We start from the raw sequence: 18,460 nt of genomic DNA, 5'->3' as shown, positions 1-18,460 counted from the left end.
CAGGGATTAACATGTTTCACATATGGATTGATAAATGTATTTCATGTATGTATGACTACTTGTCATTTTGTCATGATAATTTGCATTAAATGCAATTAGTGCATGCCAACATATAATTATTTACATATTCAGCTAACTCAAGTTTATCAACATTTAATGACTTACATACAGCCCATATGCTGTTTAGTCATATTGCCATAGATATATTATGAGCAAATTAAATTTAAATGTCAATTTCTAATTTTTTGAAATAATATATAAATTGATGATTGCCATCTTAATACAACTTAAAGTAATACATTAAAATAGATATACCTAGATTCATTTTCGAAGCATCTTTTACTAAGATTTTTTTCAAATATGTTTCTATGCACTAAGCGCTTCTATGATATAGTAATATTTGATAGTGGTTTATGATTATATTTATTGTTTTATTGCTTACTTCTCCTTTGTATTATTTACATATTTTTAAAATCTTTGAAAATGACAAGTGCTTTATATAAAATTCAAATGTTAATTGAGCCAGCATAAATGAATTCTTGAGATGCAATAAATTGAATTTTCCATTCAAATTAACAACGAAATTTAATTTTTATGCTGCCATACTATAAATATTAGAAGAGTTCTGTGCAGTAAGTAAATAATTGCATAAAAGTATTGCCAACATCTCATATATTTGCAAACCCTGGTGCAAACTTTTCATGTGGATACAGTTTATCATCATCATCACCATCACTGTCATCATATATTTCTCTTTATTATTTTGTGCTCTCATCTAACACCTAATGTTGAAATGTTAAGGCTTTTCTAAAAAGAAAGTATGAGTAAAATCACTCGTGCAGGGGAAAATGCCAAAAATCCAAAAAATCAACCCCAAACAACACAAAAACCTTCTACTCTTACTTTTTGTTCTTCTCACATGATGTGTAGATTTTAATATTTAATTTTTTCGCTTTCAAGCAGCCTTTTTTTCTCTTTGGCCAAGCTTTGTGACATGAAAAATGGACTTTTGAAGGAAAGGAATATTATGTATGTTCAGAATTTCCAGTGTGATTCTCAAGGGGCGTGGTTTATTTGAATGTAGAAAATGTTCTGAGAGAGTTTTATACTTTTTATACATTACAAAGGTAATGTTTTCATAAATACTATCACTTTAGAATTATTGTGTCTTGAATAGATTTTTAAAGTAACACAAAAATACAAAAAAAAAAAACTATATTTATTCTTTTATTTTACCAAAAAAATCCCCGTATATCTACCGTTAATTAGCATTTTCTCTTCACAAAGGTTTAAAAAATATACGGTTTCGCTAATTAAGAGCAATCAATTGTGAAAAACTGAAAAAGTAGATAAAAGCAATTTAAAAATGCATCATACAAAAAAAAAAATTGAGGACATCTCTTTTTAGAATTCACTTTATTGCACAATTTTTTATTTCATTATTGATATTTTTGCTAGAATAGGTAATTCATACATTTCATATTTTATTTCATACCAATAAATTAAAATAAGGAACCAAAAATTTTGAAGTATAGTTATTCAAATATCATAATAAATATGTATACTCAAAGCAAAATCAAAATATCACGATAATAGATAAGTGAATGCATTCATCTTTTTAAGCCTTTCTCTTTGGTTTTCTAACACAAAAGAAGTTTTTTCTCATTCTCAAATTTATTTATTTAGAAAAAAAATACAGCCAATTTATTGTTTTTTAATCAAATAATATTGAAGATGTTTGTCAAAATCAGAATGTTTTAATAAAATACAAGCATGTAAATATGATTATTATTATTATTATTATTATCTGTGTGTATATATGTATATATGGTATTTTTTAGCGTAATACATTTTATTCGTTTTCTTTTATGTCTTTAAATTTGCTACAATTTAACGAATTATTATAGTATATTGTATTTGCAACAATATTTATTCATTTCTTTAATAATGATCTTGTTTTTGTAATAGTGATTTTTACTATTACTTACTCTTATATGGATTATGACAACATATTATTATACTAGAAGGACTTCACTATCTCTACGTGGTTTTCATCATTTTTATTGGAGATTTGACGGTTGCAATATTTTTCTACGAATTTTCAACATTTTTAAATATTTTTTTTTTGTTCCATCTACAGGTCTCCATTTAATAAATCTTTAACTAGCATGGATTCTTATTTTTACTACGATGTGTGATGGAATATTATTATATGCTTCCATAAATTTTGATACAAAAGATGTACATGGAAATAAAGTTTTATAAAAGTTTTTAAATGAATCCATGAGCAATCAAATGCAAAAGAATATGCAAAAAGACGAAATAATTATATTTTTATTGAAGAATTATATTGAAGAAATGCTACGCCTGAGAAGTTGTAGAAGTATTTTAATGTTCGATTGATGACTGTCTTAAATGCATGTAACAGGATTGACATACTCGAACGGGCTTGAGAATTCGTAGACGTGAAATTTCAGATTCAAATCGACTACATTTATTACAAAAAACAAGTCCGCAATTTCTACAGTGATGCTTTCGTTCATAAATTGAAAATCTATAGAATTAAAAATTTTATAATTGCTCTGTAAAATGATATTAATGTTTAAATACCTTATGTGACATCCTACACATAACTCTGCACTATCATCCTTCAACCAATGATCAGCCATTCCTCTACCTGGTTGTTCTGCAACACTCCATGAAAAAACTCTTCCGCGTGCATCACCTTAAAAAATATTAAAATTTATTCAACGATTGCAAAGCTTTGAATTGCTTAATATACTAACCAACATATAAGGTTCGATGATCTTTAGATACTGCTAAAGCAGTGATACTCGCTGGTTCAGAATTATCCTTCCTATCATATGCTGTATGCATTGTTAGTTTAGATCTAAACACTAGTTGCTTTTGCCATTTAAAACCTTAAACACAATATTTTTATAGTTTTAGTATTTCAAAACTTTAAGTAAAATCGTAACTCACCATCACGTAAAATATTTTGTTTGTTAGATAAACGTCTTCCACCTCCACCACCATCGTTATCAATCATAACAAAGGATTCTGTTAAACTAGTGTCTGACTTACTTGGTCGGATACCTTTCTCGGAAGTACTAGGAATCTCTTCGAAATCATCTGGATCATCCACAGATTGTTCAATGTGCGAAACACTTCTTAATTTAGATTCATGTCTCCTAATTCCATCATTTCGGAGTTTAATATTGCTGCTTATGTCCTTTAACTGTGTCATTGATTTTGCTGTATTCATTTTACTGTCCACAGACAATAAACTTTTTTCCCTCAACTGATTTTCAGTATCACTGCACTCATCCTTTTCATCTTCATATTGCTTCTTAGACTCCTTAATGCTGTCACAAGCCTCTGACAAGCTTGATTCAGAACCAGACTTCGCAAGCCCTACAACCATATTGATTGATATTTTATAAAATATTTAAAACATTTTGAATCATTTAAATGTTTACCTGCACCATCTGTTGACAAACTCATTTGCTTTACCAACTCAGCTTTTTTCTTAGCCTGTATTTCCTCCTTATTTTGTGCTATGACTTCTTCTTCTTCTTTTGCTTCCTCACCTACTTCTGGTTTGTCGTTTGGTATTTGAACATAATCAATTGACCACATCTGAAGATAAAAAATAATGCAATTTGTAAAGATTCTATATAAAATCAAAAAAGTACTTACTCTCACAACACCGTCTGTCGATCCAGTGATAATGACATTTTGAGAATCCCACTCTCGAGTCATAGAAAATGCAACACAAAGAATTTGTTGCATACGATCAGCTGAGCCAATACTTGTATTAACAGTTGCCAAGCAATCTCCATTGATTGACCAAAGATGTAACCATGTTGCACTACAAGTTGCAATTTCACCAGTTAAATCATTAATAGCAACTGCAGCAACAATACCAACATGATCTCTTAATTGTCTTACAAATATAAAACGACTCATATCCCAAACAATAGCCGTTCCATCTCGTGAGCCAGATACAATAATATTGTATGCAGGACTTGCAGCTAGACAAGTTACGGCGTCAGTATGTCCATGTAAATAGTGTTTTACATTAAGAGATTTATGACGAGAATCAAGCTCCCATACAGTTACGACAGAACTTGTACCTGCTGTTATTATTGTCCTTGCGTTTGGAGAAGCGCATGCAAGAATTTCTCCCGAATGAGAAGTGGTCTCACATACAAACATTGCCCGATCGCTATCATACATACCAATTCGTAAAGAATGATCTGCAAAACCCCACGCAATATATCGTGAGAATGTTGGTGGCATTAATACTTTATTCTGTTCAACAGCTAAAACTGTTTTGTCAGGATGCATTATTTGACCGACTGGACCTTTCAATTCTAAATAAATTATTAATTAAAAAGTATGAATTATGAAGTAATAAGACAATGTCTGTACCTTTTACTGGTTGCAAGCTTGGTTTTAAATTATCCAAATTATGGAAAAATAACTTTTCAATGGGAATAGAGCCTGTTGATAAAATTGGTGTTGGATCAATCATTGAATGTCTTAAAGGATTCATCTTTTTCGAGGGATGTGGTTTTTTAAATAACTGCTTAGGTATTTGACCGAAATTGTTAATGAAACCAATAGTGGCATTTTTCTTAAGAGGATCATCAATACTGAAAAAAAAGATTCGCCTATATGAAATATGATACTTGAGATTACTAATTTATACACTTACTTGTAAATGTCAACATTTCCCTCATAAAATAAGTGATGAAAGACATTAACAGCTTCAACAGCTCCTGCACCTTGTTGTTTACATCCAAAAATCAAGTCTATCCACTAAAATTATGATAATGTTTAAAAAAATATATTTAAAATGAAATTTTTGTCAAGTTTACCAAGTGTAGATGCTGAGAAACATAATCACATTCAAGTGCCTGACGATGAACTCTGATAAATTCTCTTGGATCTTGTTTTGCCCATGGAGGTAAAATTATATCACCAAGAATTTCACCATTTTGTTTCGTTCCAAGATCAAAATTATTAGAGTTAACGAGAAATTCTGATAGATAAAAGAACTCTGGAATCAATTCCTTAACATCGGCCATATTATGTTTTGAGGCAGAAAGCCAGCCCTCTTTAATACTGTGAAACATTCGATCAGCAAGATCAAAATGTCCTCCCTGTAGACGTAAGAAATGTTGAGTAAATGGCTCGAGACGAACAAGATATGAACACACTATCATGGCTGAACTATAATGAGTACCGTAATGGTACGGGGGAGTTTCTCCTTGTGGATCATCCCATTCACGATATCTCTTTTGAAATTGTTCTAATCGATCACAAGATTGAGCCCCCATCGGCTTTGAAAAGTCCCGAAAAGTTTTAGGGTTCATTAAATCTAAATCCTCTGAATCATAATCAGCCAAAATCCATGGAAATACTGGATATTGCATTAAATCGTTATATGATCTGCCTGCTAATGTATTTAAATGCATTAAATACTGAAAATTTGATATTTCGCCGCGCTAGAAAATTTTGATTAAACAATTAATAAAGTTCAAATAAAGTTCTGTATATAGACTTACCACCCAACGTTGAGTTACAGATGTTTCTCCAATAAGACTACTTAAAATTCCAGAAGATTGCTCTACGCTTGCCGTTCTTCTTTGTCCGGCGACAGATGATTGAGCATTATCAGCTATTGATGTCGCTAATGCCATAACACGTTGATATACTTTATTTCGAACCTTTCGTTGAAAACTTAGTAAGTAATTGCGGCCATCTCCAGAAAATATTTCAAGAGCAATGGGTTGCAATAAATATCTTCGTTTATGAACTTCTCGGATGTCTTCATATGCAAATTTCGAGCATTGACGCATAGATTGCTGTCGACGAGAACTGCCTGAAGGGTTAGGTAGAATTGGTTCATATGTACCGTTGGGCATTGAATCTATATCACGGATTTCACGATTTTTCAGTAATGTAAAACCATCAACCACATAGCAATGTTCTTTTCCAAATAAAATCAATCCTTCAGATGTATCCAATCCTTGAATTCTAGCACAGCGAAACATGTGCGAAATCTATAAGAAAATTTATATTAATTTCATGTCAAGTTTTGCTTAAGTATTTTACAAGGTTATCAATTACCTTTTCATTTTCTTCTAACATTCGTAACAATGTTTGATTGTCAGGCACCATTGGAGTTTCTTCTTCAACGTCTTCATCAAATTCTTCTCCTGGTTCACTTTGAGCACGATTTAATGTTAGTGCTTGCTGTTGTTGAATTGGTGTTTGCGGTGGTGTATTTTCTGATTTATCAATTTTTTGAGATTCTTGTGTAGAAAATTCAGCTTCGCAAAGAACTTTTGTTTGATGATGTGATGTTTGATAGCTCTGGAAATATTTCTTTCCATCGAAACTTGTCGCAACTTTGTATTTTAATTGTTTCTGAATATACAGCAAAAATAATGTTATTTAATCTTATATAGGTATCATTTAAAAAAAATTAAAACTTACATTATCTGGAAGATCTAATTCAGCACGATATGGATATTGCTGATAGAATAAATCGTTTCTCATTGTCTTTTTTCTCATACGATGTGGGCCTTCTGTAGTATCTAACATCCATTTATCGAGTGACGAACCTTTAGTTGGACCCCATAGACCACGTTCTCTTATTAATTCACCCTCAGATTGAATCCAATCTTGTAGAACATATCGTTGAGTATGTTGTGACATGTGAACATATTGAGCACAGCGCATTTCCCATAAATCTCTAACTAAACTGATATGAAGATTTGTCCATTGTAATGCAAGTTCTTTTTTTACTAAAGTTTTAATTTTTGTTCCTTCTTCCTTCTTGACTTTTGTTCTACTTGCAAGTCGCGTTAAGCCACCTGTTACTTTTTGAATTTTTGATTGGATTTGATTGTGTAATTCCCATGGAACATGTCTGGTAGCTTTCTTTTCATTGTCTATGTATGTATGCCATAATTTTGTAGCAGATTCAATCACTTGTTCTCGAGTTGTCGTTAAGTCGGGAGCTTTTGTGTTTTGAGGTGGATTTGTCAAAGAAATTTTGAAAACTTCTTCTATGGCTGGTTTTTTGCAAACATACAATTCCTCCCAAACGCGAAAAGCTGCTCCCACTATAAGGTTTCTTCCTTGATGATGATTTAACAATTCATCTCTTGATTCGACCATCTCATTTCGAGGATTTACGTGCCATGTGGTATTTTTTGCGTTTGTATCTAATTCAATTTTCATATTTGCAGTCAGTTGCAATAAGCAGTATGTTAAGCAACCAATAAATTCTAACTCGTGATTTCCAGCTCCAAAAATTAATAACCGATTTGTTGTAAGTTTGTGTAAGGTATCTAATACTGCCATTTGTTCTGCTACTGAGTCCGTAGGACGTGATAATAAATAAAGAATTGTTCGATTTAAGGAATGATGAAGTTGCTCTAGTGATATACTTGAAGTACGTCGTTTTGCTTGTCCTATTAATTTAACAATGAACTCAAATATTTCGTGAGCATCCTTTTGTAAGCAGCCTTGCCATAATTTATCAACTATACGAGCAGTTAGATAAAAAACATTCGGAGCAATATTTTGAATATGTGATTGTAATAATGGTACAATTGGGAGAGCAGCCTGCTCACCAACAAGCATATCAGCTGCTAATAAATGATCCATTAGAGATGTTATGATTTCAGTTTGAAATGCAATTTGCATTGGTAAATCAGAATTTTCAGGTGATGCATCAATGACTAAATCAATTACGGGTGTCTTTCCAACAACTGTAAGGCTTAATGAATCCACCACGATTACCCGAAGCAAATCAATGACAAATTTTCTTACAGGATGTTCTGTAAGATGACAATTCTCAACACGACTTGTTGAATACAAAATTGGATTTTGTGTTACATCACCTTCAGGAGTTGATGCATTACTCTCGTTGTCTTGATCGTTTTCCAAAGGAAATAAAATAGCAACAAGAGCAGAGATGACTTCTCCTAGCATAAGAACGGGCATAAAATCAGGCAAGTTATGATACAATGAAAAAATCACTTGAATTATTGTCACAGGATGATTTTTGAGCCATTCAATCTCATAATTTGAATGCACAATTGTTCGAACAATAGCTAAAAGCACACATACTGCTTCTGGACAAAGAACAACCTTAGGACAATTTGCACTTGATGGTGAAACGGGTCCTCCCCACAGAAATGCCCACACTCGATCGAGATCAAGTTTCGTGTGCTCCGAAGCCAAAAGCTTAACAGGCTGTCCCATTATTAATGCAGTCAACAGAAAGTATAATTCGGGCACTTCCAGGTGATTTGGTAAAATCCATTCTAGATATTGAAAACCATTAATTGTAAGAGCTTGTATTTTTACTTCTCCAGCAATTTGTGATGGTAAAACAATTCCAGGCTGTGCTACGAGATTACTTGCGGGGCTTGCTGGACTTGGTGGTAATTGAGTTGAAGCCAGTACAACAGCATTTTTATTTTGAGAAATTAATTCTGTATTTCTTAAATATCCACCATTCATTGTACCTTCTCGAAATCTAGTCATTAATGTCTCATTTGCTAATAGTACAACGAGTATTCTCATACTCCAAACAACTGTTGATGAATGAATATGTGGTTGCATAAAGAGAAGTATCCAGTCGAGTCCAAGAATTTTCGAAATTTCATCACAAATAATGGCATTTACTGTATTGCGAATTGTAAACAGCAATGAATGTAAAAGTGATAAACATCTATTTCTTAATATTATATTTCTTATTCCATTTGTTATTCCAAGTTCCGAGTCATCGATTATTGTAAAGTCTTTATTTGATACTAAATGTTTTAAATCATAACTTTTTTCATTTTCAGCACCATTTGGAAGTTTCGCTGTTATAAATTGACCGAAGTGTAATAAATCAACTAAACGTGGTTGTCCACCAAGCAATATTGACAAAAGAGAAAATAGAATTTCTCGTGTTGAATTTTCACTAATATCACCAATTATATGCAAAAGCTTTGAAACTAATTGCAATTCTCGCATAATTTTAATATTTGATCGTTTTTCAGCAGACTCCGATACTAATTCTAGTAGGTGCTCAAGCAGTGATCTTAAAAGTCCATTAGGTGCATTCAGCCATATTTCTAAATCACATAAGAGATCCTGAAATGCTGTTATATTTGGAATAGCAGCTGATGTCTCTTGTCCAGAATTTACCGTACCGACAAGACTGAATGTTAAATGTAAAATATGTGAATTTAGTAGATATTTTTTCTTCTTGAAAAACATTGCTAACGTTTGATAGCAACGCTTTCTGTCCATTTCTGCTTGTGCTGCTTTGTTACTTTTTACAACACACGTAAGAGCTTTTACACCAGCATAAAGACTTTCAACATCTTGTGACATTGCGATAATTCCTAATAAAACATTACATCCACCAACAGTTCCCATCATTGATGATACGGGATTTGGACTGAATACTCTAACGCCTAAATATCCTACCACAACACCTCCAAGAGTTCTTGCGGATCCGGCAAGATGTCCGGCTGAATTATGTAATATACGTATAGGCGTTGCGTTCTCGTTGGAACTCATTCCAAGTTGTTTTGCAATCATTTTATTGTCAGTTCTACTATAAACTTTTCTTATCCTTGCTAAAGTTAATTGACTCATTGCCTTCGCATTCAATCCGAAAGTAACTTTTTCTTCTGGAAGCAGAGGACTCAATGGATCACATTGTTTTTTTATCTGTGGTGCTTGAAGTGATCCCATATAATGAGGTCCTAATTGGAATATTATCGATACTGTTTGTGATGTTAAAACATCTTCCAAAAGATGACAAACTCCTTGCTTCCAACACAATCTTGAATATCTTCGCCAAGCAGGAGGAGTACCAATTATTGCATAGACTGAATTTGTAGCATTTATACTACTGTTGGTTGTTCCTCCTGGTGTCTGCGAAATGTAGTGAAGTTTTTGTGTATGCATATGTTGTCCATCAAGAAATAATGAAAATGTCGAGTTTTTCAATACTGCTCTATTTAAAACAACAGCAAGATGATGCCATTGACCTTCATGAAGTACATCTGGGCACCAAATTCTTGCACTACAATCACCAGTTCCATCAGGCTCCCATTCACCAATATCTTAAAAAATAAAAATATTAATAATAAGTACTCATAATACAAATGAATTAATGTGAATTTACTTGGAGGTAATAAAGTTTCCTGTGTTGAAACAATTATGGCTTTATCACGCGCTGAAAGAAGCACCGACAAGCATACAACGTTATCTTCTCTTAAATTATTGACGATTCTTGTTATTGTTAAAAGACGAACACAATGCGGGTCTGTTCGTGGATCAGAAAACTTATCAACCTGAAATATAATTTATTTTATAATCATTTGAAATTTGTTTTTTATGAATGAGCTACTTACACAAAACCAGGTTGAATATGTCAGACCAGTTTGAGGAGGAAAAATTCTTTCTCCTGTACCAATGCCTCCAATTGTTGTTCCAGATTCCATGTTACTATTTCCGCCCATAGCCGGTGCTTGTGGTGAAATACTTGGAAGATACAAGCATCCAAATCCTTCTGCTGACATATCAAACTCAACAAACGGTGGAACGGTACAAGAACCATGAGCTCTAAAGTCTCTTGGTGTCGTCATTGAAACAAGAGTTTTAATTCTTGTTAGTGGAATCGCTGATCCGATTTTATAAGGTTTTCCCACTTCGAGATTTTCGCAATGTAATGGAGCTGCCAAACGTAAAAATTCTCTCAATTCAGTGGGTTTTAGCGCTTGAGCTGCTAATCGTTCAAGAATATATTGGAGAGGAACATGCAAAACATTTTTTTCTTCACTTAACACCGTTTTGCCGATTCTTAATAAATGACCAGCTAATCCTGATTCGCACATTATTTGTTGATTTCTTTCACTTCTGACTAGACTTTTTATCACTTCAGCTAAATATGCTTGCAAGCACTGACCTTGTGAAAGCTCTGTTTCATGTTCCACAGATGGTAAGAGCTGTAGCATACAAATCACAATCATTGGATGAACGATTAATGGTTCTGGCATTGGTTGTGTTAAATTTAATGACGATACAGCATTACGTGGATCAACTTTCTGCATTTTGTTGCTGTCTGATTTTGATTGATTTGTTAAAGAAATATTCATAACACCAGATAAATTAAGTTTCTCAAAATTATCAAGCACGAGATCATAAAGAAATCGATAGACTAATGTAGCAAAAGATAAAGATAATGGATATTCCTTTGAAAATTCAGGCTTTGTAAGACTTCCAGTAAATATTGTTTGATAATAATTGTCATTATTATCAAAAGCCTCTACATTCTGCTGAATGTCATTAAATATAGTACGGTTTGTGAAGCATCCAAGTAAGCGAAGGGTATCACATAAAGATGTTGAACAAATTTCTTGAGCAAAATGCTTAGCATTTGCTGGCTCAAATCTCATTGATGTGGCCAATGTTTGAAAAACTATATTTATCAGTTGAAGTAAGTTATCTATGTGAATCTTCTTCTCATCATTTCCTTCATCGTTGAGAATAATATCAGAAGCGTCTGACAATTTTCCATCAAGTGAAACAAATACACTAGTAACATACACAAAGCCACCCACTTTTCTAAATACTACACGAGTACGATGTGAATCACGTAAACAGCCTAATACAGTTTTCAATATTTGAATTTTCAATTCTATGTTATATGCTGGAGCCGAATGCATTGTTGTTAATATAAATAACATGTCGTCTTCTCCACTATTTGATAATATTAGTTCTCTAATGATACCCAAGACAGATTCTCTGCAGTGTTTGAATTTAACCATTTCATGAATCGTTTTGGCACCACCTGATTCACGAAAAACATTACTATTGTTGTTATTGCTGGACATAAGAATTGTTAATGCTTCCAAAATTAATTTTCCTAGCACTTCATTGGAATCGGATAAAAGCTCTTTTACTTTTTCCTCATAATTGATGTCAACTTTTGCATACTGGTTTTCTAAGTATGTGCAATATCTATTTAAACATGTCACAAATACTTCTAAAATTCCAACTTCTCTATAGACATCCTTAAATATTGTATTATGTTTGAGAATGTTGAGCAAAGTCTTGATACATAAAATACTACACGATATGGAATGATTTGATTTTAACAATATTGAGAGAGATATTAGTTCTTTGCATGGAACAAAATTAAGTTGAAATACGATAAATTCCAAAAGTTCAAACAATTTCTCTTGAATCTCAGGACTTTTTTGGTGAATCCTTTCGGTAAATTGACTTAATGTATTCTGTGATTCTAGAATAAAATAATTTGCATTGTCTGAATGATAAACACTAGATATGGCATCCAAAATTGTGCAACATAATGATGGCGAATTTGATTTTAGAAACACATTTTGAAGAACTTGAAATGCGTAGACATTTCTCACTGATGTACCTCGAGATGTAGTTTGTGGCATTTGGAAACCTTGCATTTTAAACAAAGAACCAGTGGAATTTGGATTGGGTTGAAGTTCCTGAAAACCACACATACACAATGATGCTATCATGAAAACGAGATTTCGAATTGCTGCTTCTGTTTCACTGTTCTGATCTTTTTCTTCAATTAATTTTAACAGAAAATCAGATATAAATGCATATCCCTGACATCCTTTAAAATCTTCCAATAACTTTGGCGATACATCACTTGAATCTTTCAGGAAGCAGAATATAGCAACAAACATTTCAACAACCTCTAATGGAGTCAATTGAGGAGATCTTTGCATGTTATCAATAGAAAGAGCAACACATCCTTTTTCATGAATATATTTGACAACAGGCTCAGTTAATCCATGTCGTGAAATTGTTGTTAAAACTTCTGCAGCCGATTTGCGCCATACTATGTTATATGTTGGACATTGTGATGTAATGGCTGAGAATAAAAGAGTAAGATCATCTACTCTTGCAAGTTCTTCAGCTGCATACGGATGGGAACATAGTCGAACAAGTAACTGAATAAAAATTTTCTGTAGTAAGATTCTTCTTTCTCGTGGTGAAAAATCGCATCCTTCATTAGGTTGATTTTCTTCCTCATCAGTTATATCGGGTAGATCAAAAAATAAATAAAGACACTTTACTAAAGTCGATGGAACAGATGCTGATGTCATTGTTTGAATAATTGACGCATCTCCTGCAGCAAGTAGGTTTAATGCTGATAAAAGCATCCATCCATTAGAAGATTCTTCATAATTTTCAATTTCGAGAAATTTGACAATTGCAATAGACGCTGCTTCTGTCGATTGATTACTTGCTCGTCTTCGGATTTCCGATACCATTAGTCTTGATATTTGTTGACAAAATGCAAGTATATCCCAAAATTTTTCATTCATCTCACCTGAATGGCAAGTTCCGAATACTTTACAAAATAATGGTAACATATTATATAGTTTATTATCACGATCCTGCTCGCTCAAAGGCTCTTTCGGATGTGTGAGTTCATTAAACAGTTTTTTAAGGTGCATTAGACCAAGTTGGTTTTGAGATCCATCACTTGCTTCGTTGGAATTATTCGATGGCGAATTTCGACCACCTCTCATTTTCCTCATGATATTCATTTTGTTACGGTTGAAAATGATTTTTTTTTGTAAAGATGATTTTCACAAAGAATAAGTGCTGATTGTTAATCTAAAAAAATATGAATCAATTTTATAAAACAAAATGAAAATATGATTCAGTCAATTTTAATCTGAGTATGATTCATCAAGTGGAATTTCTGATAAATATATTAAGTACCAGCCTAAACTTTAAGTTTAATGTTGACAGTGAATAAAAAAATATTTTTTTCACATTTAACTGATAAGTTATCATTTTTTGTTTACAAATAAATCGAAACTTTTCCTCTTGATATAACATTTTCCATTTTGGTTTTATCGATTTTTCTTACGACTTGAATTGTACGTACAATTTTAAACTGATTTTCGAATGAAATTCAAAGTTTCTGTGATTCATTTTGTTTCATGTTGATTATAATCCTTTTTAATTAAACGTTAAGATACTTTTTATAATTTTTAAATCTCTTTAAATGTTATTATTCATTTTGTAAATTTTCTTATTTGAACAGGAATTCACTATCAATAATTTTTTTTGTGTTCGAAGGGCGATAACTAGGAAACTAATTTGAAATTAGAAATTATCAAAATTTTATTGTATTTGAGAATTTCATAGAAAATAACAAAACTATAATCAATTAAAGTTTATTAAAAGTCATTTGTTTTGATTTAAATTAGATTTTAACACCAAATTTTTTGTATATTGTTAAAATCAATAATAACGGTCATATTAATTTTAAATTGTTTGTTCAGTAAATTTCAAACAAGTATTTGAGCAGTGTTTAAAATTTAAAAGGGAACTTTTTTGTTAAAATAAAAATAACGATAGAAGACCAAAAAATTTCAGACTTTCTTAAAAGTTGCAATTTTCGTTTTAATACGAGATTCAACAGTGTTTCTCAAACTTTTTTGAAACACTAGCTATTGTTAGTGTTAATATGGTCTGTCGCCATTCGCACTTTTCGCTGCATACTGAAGGTTTTGGAGACCACAAAGTATAGTTTTAGCATTGCTGCAACTTTTCTAAATTGTAAAATTCAAATTCCAAATAAAGTTTGAAATTAAAAAAAAAATTATAATTTCTGTGAGGAAATTTTTAAAATTAAACATGATATTAAGAAATTTCATTCTCTTTTTAAGTATGTAAATAAAACAACGATAACCGATAATATATTAAACGTTTCGGAAAAATTTCCATTACAATACTTGTTATTACAAGTGCCAATAATGTTTATAGAAAAATGCTATTTTGTCGATATAAATAAAAACTGACATATTACTTCCTCAATGTTCTAATGGTTTTAGCAAATGTACCCTTTCCATTTGTATTTTTATGAGTACCTTCAACCTCATATATTTTTGTCTGCCTTTGCTCTGATCTAAAAACAACATCATTATAAAAAGCTATAAACACTAGATCTATATTTCTTTTGTTCCTTTGCTCCCTCTTTGTTCTTCATGCACTTTGTAATTTCTTTGCTCTTTGGGAAAGATAAACATTCTTCAATTAGTTTTTTCGTTATGATTTAGAAATGTAACTTTAATAGATTTGAGCAATGATTATTTTTCAAACTAAAAATTATTGTGAATTGATACAACTAAAACTCTCAGTTTCTCAGTTTATTTTTTATCAATCTTTTACATATATGCATCATGCGATTTTTTCATTAATTTCTGAATTGTATGTAAATTCGGTAGTAATCCGAGGATTCTATACATTTTAATCCCTGAAACAATAAAATTGTTAGAATACCTTTTTATTTAAATCTGATTACTCAAACTATCCCCTAAACGTAGAAATTGAACAGTTCTATATCCTTCTGGTATTAAATCATTTAATATTTTGTTTTAAAAAAATAATTTAATCTTAATATTTTTTACAAGGCTTCTGTTATCGCATCTATCATTTACAATTTTATATATATTAAGTAATTTAAAAGACATGTTTGTAAAAAGTAGAAAACTGTAAATAAGTTTAGAAAATTGACACCTAACCACCCGTAAGTATCTTAAAAAGCAACTTGTTGCTTCAAAAATGCTATTTTTTTAAAAGATGAAATATGAAACTCTATTGCGTCTTTTAGGATCACAATGATCTTCACAATATATAATATTTGATTCCATTTGTCATTTAAAGAACATACATTTTTGGGAAATAAAAGTAAAAAAAAAGCAAGATTATAATCGTTAGCTTTGAACTTAGATATACTTATTGCGAATCATCGTTTGAAAAAAGTAATGAACAAGTACATACATCGAAAATTTGTTATGGAAACACATTCGATATTTTTCTTGTGAAGAATTATTAAAAAGTTCAAATATATTATTTTTCAATATTACTTTTGCACATTGGTTTTAAAGGAAATTTTTAAAATTGAAACATATGTTTCTAAAAACTAAGTTCATCCTTTATGAGAGCCGAATGTGAAAATATTGATCTACAGTGCCGAATTGATTAACTCGAACGACTCGCAATGTGTTGCTGTTTATTGAATTTTTTCGATGACATGAAAAAAAAATTCTACAATTTTATGTACTTTATGCATGATTGAATAAATTAATAAAATATGTTCTTGTTGTTTTGCTACATGCATCCAATTAGTTTGTTTCTAATTCGCAATGTTTTATCATCTTTCCGTATAAGTCCTAACGGTCATTGAAATTTTATTGGAATACTGTAGCGTATAGTTAAAGCTATGAGATCATTTTTTTTGCAGAAATAAAATTTTTGATACATGCAAATTCCAATGGGACAATAAATTAATTTTTATATCTTCTAATACGGACACATACATGTTTCAAACTCACGTTCTAGTAATGTTAGAATGCTATGTTTATGTGCAATTTGTGTTAATTAAAATTTTTTCCTCTTCCCAATATTTCTTTTTTTCTTTTTGTGATATTTTCGCGTGTTTTGAAATGAATAGTGTGGTATGGACATTATTTTGGGCAATAGTTTAAATACATATGTTTTTAAAAAATTAAATTTTACACATCTGCAAGAAGTTTGCTGTACAGAATGTTCATAAACCCGAATATCTTATGAAAAAAAATGTTTTTTGCATTCATGCCCAACAAAAATATGACATTGAATAAATTGAAATGCTTTAAATATATTTTAGAAGAAGAAAAAACTGAGAATATATGTGGCAAAATTTTTATTTATCTTTTATTCCCAAATGGGATATTAAAACTTATACTGGTTCAGTAATTTTTTTTACTCTGTTATTAGTATTCAGTACATTAAATTAAATCTATTTTTTTCTTTAATTAATTAAATTGGAAGTGACTTTTTAGAATCGCAAAAAAAGTTAGTATTATAAGAACAAGCCTACAACATTAATGCTGAAAACTTGCGCTAGTATGCCCTTAATTAGAACATACTCTCAAGTGATGACAAATGGTCATGATGCAAACTCATTCCTCAAAGGAAACGTTTTTAAAAACTATAATTTTTGAAATAAATTTCCAACAAATTGACAGTTGTGAAAAAAATCCAAAGCTAAAGAAAAACAGTCTCTATTATAAAGTTACTAAACATCATACAAAAAATATCAAAAAACTTGAGTTTGTTACATACAAATTTTAGAAATTCATGTCTATAGTTTTTAATGGTATAATAATAGCTTACCATGAATATGTAAGTAAAATGACATTGAAATCATAACCACTCATCTACAGATTAAACAGAAAAAATTAATTTTGAAGATATTTGCAAAGCCAATTCATTTTATTATGCCAATTATTCAATTGTAAGTTATTAATTTTTAGAGCAATTAATTTGTCTTCAATGAAAAAATTTATGAATACACGACGAAAAAATAATAAAGAAATTTCAATTACTTGAGAGAATGATTCAAAATGTTCTCTTAATAGTTTGCTTCGTTTGCTTCCAAAGTGCTTGAGAATAATTTTAAATTGTTTGAAATAAGTTCAAGTTCTGATTAAGATCTGAATTATTCTCTGCATTTTTCAATTTTTTATAAGCATTTTTTTTTGTTCGTTTCTTCTTAGGGTTTTTTTTGGAAAGTGCAAATTGTTTGTTATTACTCGATTTTAGTTTAAGTTTTCAATATTTTCAAGATACATGTTTTTTATCATATATGATATTTTTATTTAATCAACTTTTAGCTTTTAACTTTAAGACTTAATAGTCAATCTGTTTAGCAAATTTTTGATAAATTTATTCTATTATACTTTCTTAAAAAGATTGAAATTTTTAGGACAAAATTTTACAACTGATCCTATTAGATCTGAGTTTTACACCTAAATACTATTTTTTATGTTTCAATGTACAATACTTAAATAAAAGCGTATCTGTAAATCAAATGTAATAATTTATTTTCTTATTTCTTAATTCATTTGAGAGTAAGGTTCTTATAGACTAAAAGGACATTCTTTTCTATAATTTTTTTTATGTTTCATGATCCGACCACTGATAACATAAATTGGTGCTGAATCATCATGAGGAGAAACAACGAAGACAAAAAAACGAATAACAGCGTTGGAGGCAAACGAATGCGCATGAAGATAACGGAAATATCGTAAGGATCCTAATTCTCTAAAAAAATGTTTGTTTACTCATGAGAGCAATTAGAAAACTCTCAAAAACTTTTTTTTTGGTATTTGTCTTTTCTTCATCATAGGAATTCGGCCTACATAGGAAAAATTTGTAAGTACTTGTAGTATAAATCCACATTTTTATGAGTTCCTTCGTTCTCTCGCTCTCATTTTATCATTCTTTTCTCTCAATTTCTCTGGTTCTATTCTCGAATTCTCAAATAGACTGGCGCAATTAAATTTAGTTCACAATTCAATTTTCCTTATTTCTATAT

General features: G+C 30.8%; 1 protein-coding gene across 2 annotated transcripts; it reads right to left on the bottom strand.

Moving 5' to 3' along the window:
* Nucleotides 1–1,445: 1,445 nt before the first annotated feature.
* bchs (WD repeat and FYVE domain containing 3 bchs) lies at nucleotides 1,446–14,130 on the bottom strand. 2 transcript variants are annotated; one of them, XM_070640687.1, is made up of 15 exons: nucleotides 13,979–14,130; nucleotides 10,443–13,701; nucleotides 10,214–10,382; nucleotides 6,508–10,151; nucleotides 6,139–6,438; nucleotides 5,574–6,071; nucleotides 4,884–5,513; nucleotides 4,721–4,824; nucleotides 4,435–4,658; nucleotides 3,700–4,376; nucleotides 3,480–3,639; nucleotides 3,085–3,414; nucleotides 2,787–2,921; nucleotides 2,611–2,725; nucleotides 1,446–2,554 (listed from the first exon to the last, which is right to left on the bottom strand). In XM_070640687.1, the coding sequence occupies exons 2-15, from the start codon at nucleotides 13,629–13,631 to the stop codon at nucleotides 2,389–2,391; spliced, it is 10,341 nt and encodes a 3,446-aa protein (XP_070496788.1). In that variant the 5' UTR covers nucleotides 13,632–13,701; nucleotides 13,979–14,130; the 3' UTR covers nucleotides 1,446–2,388. The 2 variants fall into 2 exon arrangements, with proteins under 2 accessions (XP_070496788.1, XP_070496787.1); XM_070640686.1 differs by having other exon boundaries at nucleotides 2,983–3,414; nucleotides 13,979–14,129.
* Nucleotides 14,131–18,460: the final 4,330 nt, after the last annotated feature.

This window comes from Chironomus tepperi, unplaced genomic scaffold, assembly GCF_022539635.2.
Source record: "Chironomus tepperi strain 1889 unplaced genomic scaffold, CSIRO-AGI_Ctep_v1 contig_219, whole genome shotgun sequence".
In the NCBI taxonomy this organism is placed as follows: Eukaryota; Metazoa; Arthropoda; class Insecta; order Diptera; family Chironomidae; genus Chironomus; species Chironomus tepperi.
Note: the sequence above shows the minus strand (reverse complement) of the source record. Positions and strands in the feature narration are given on the sequence as shown.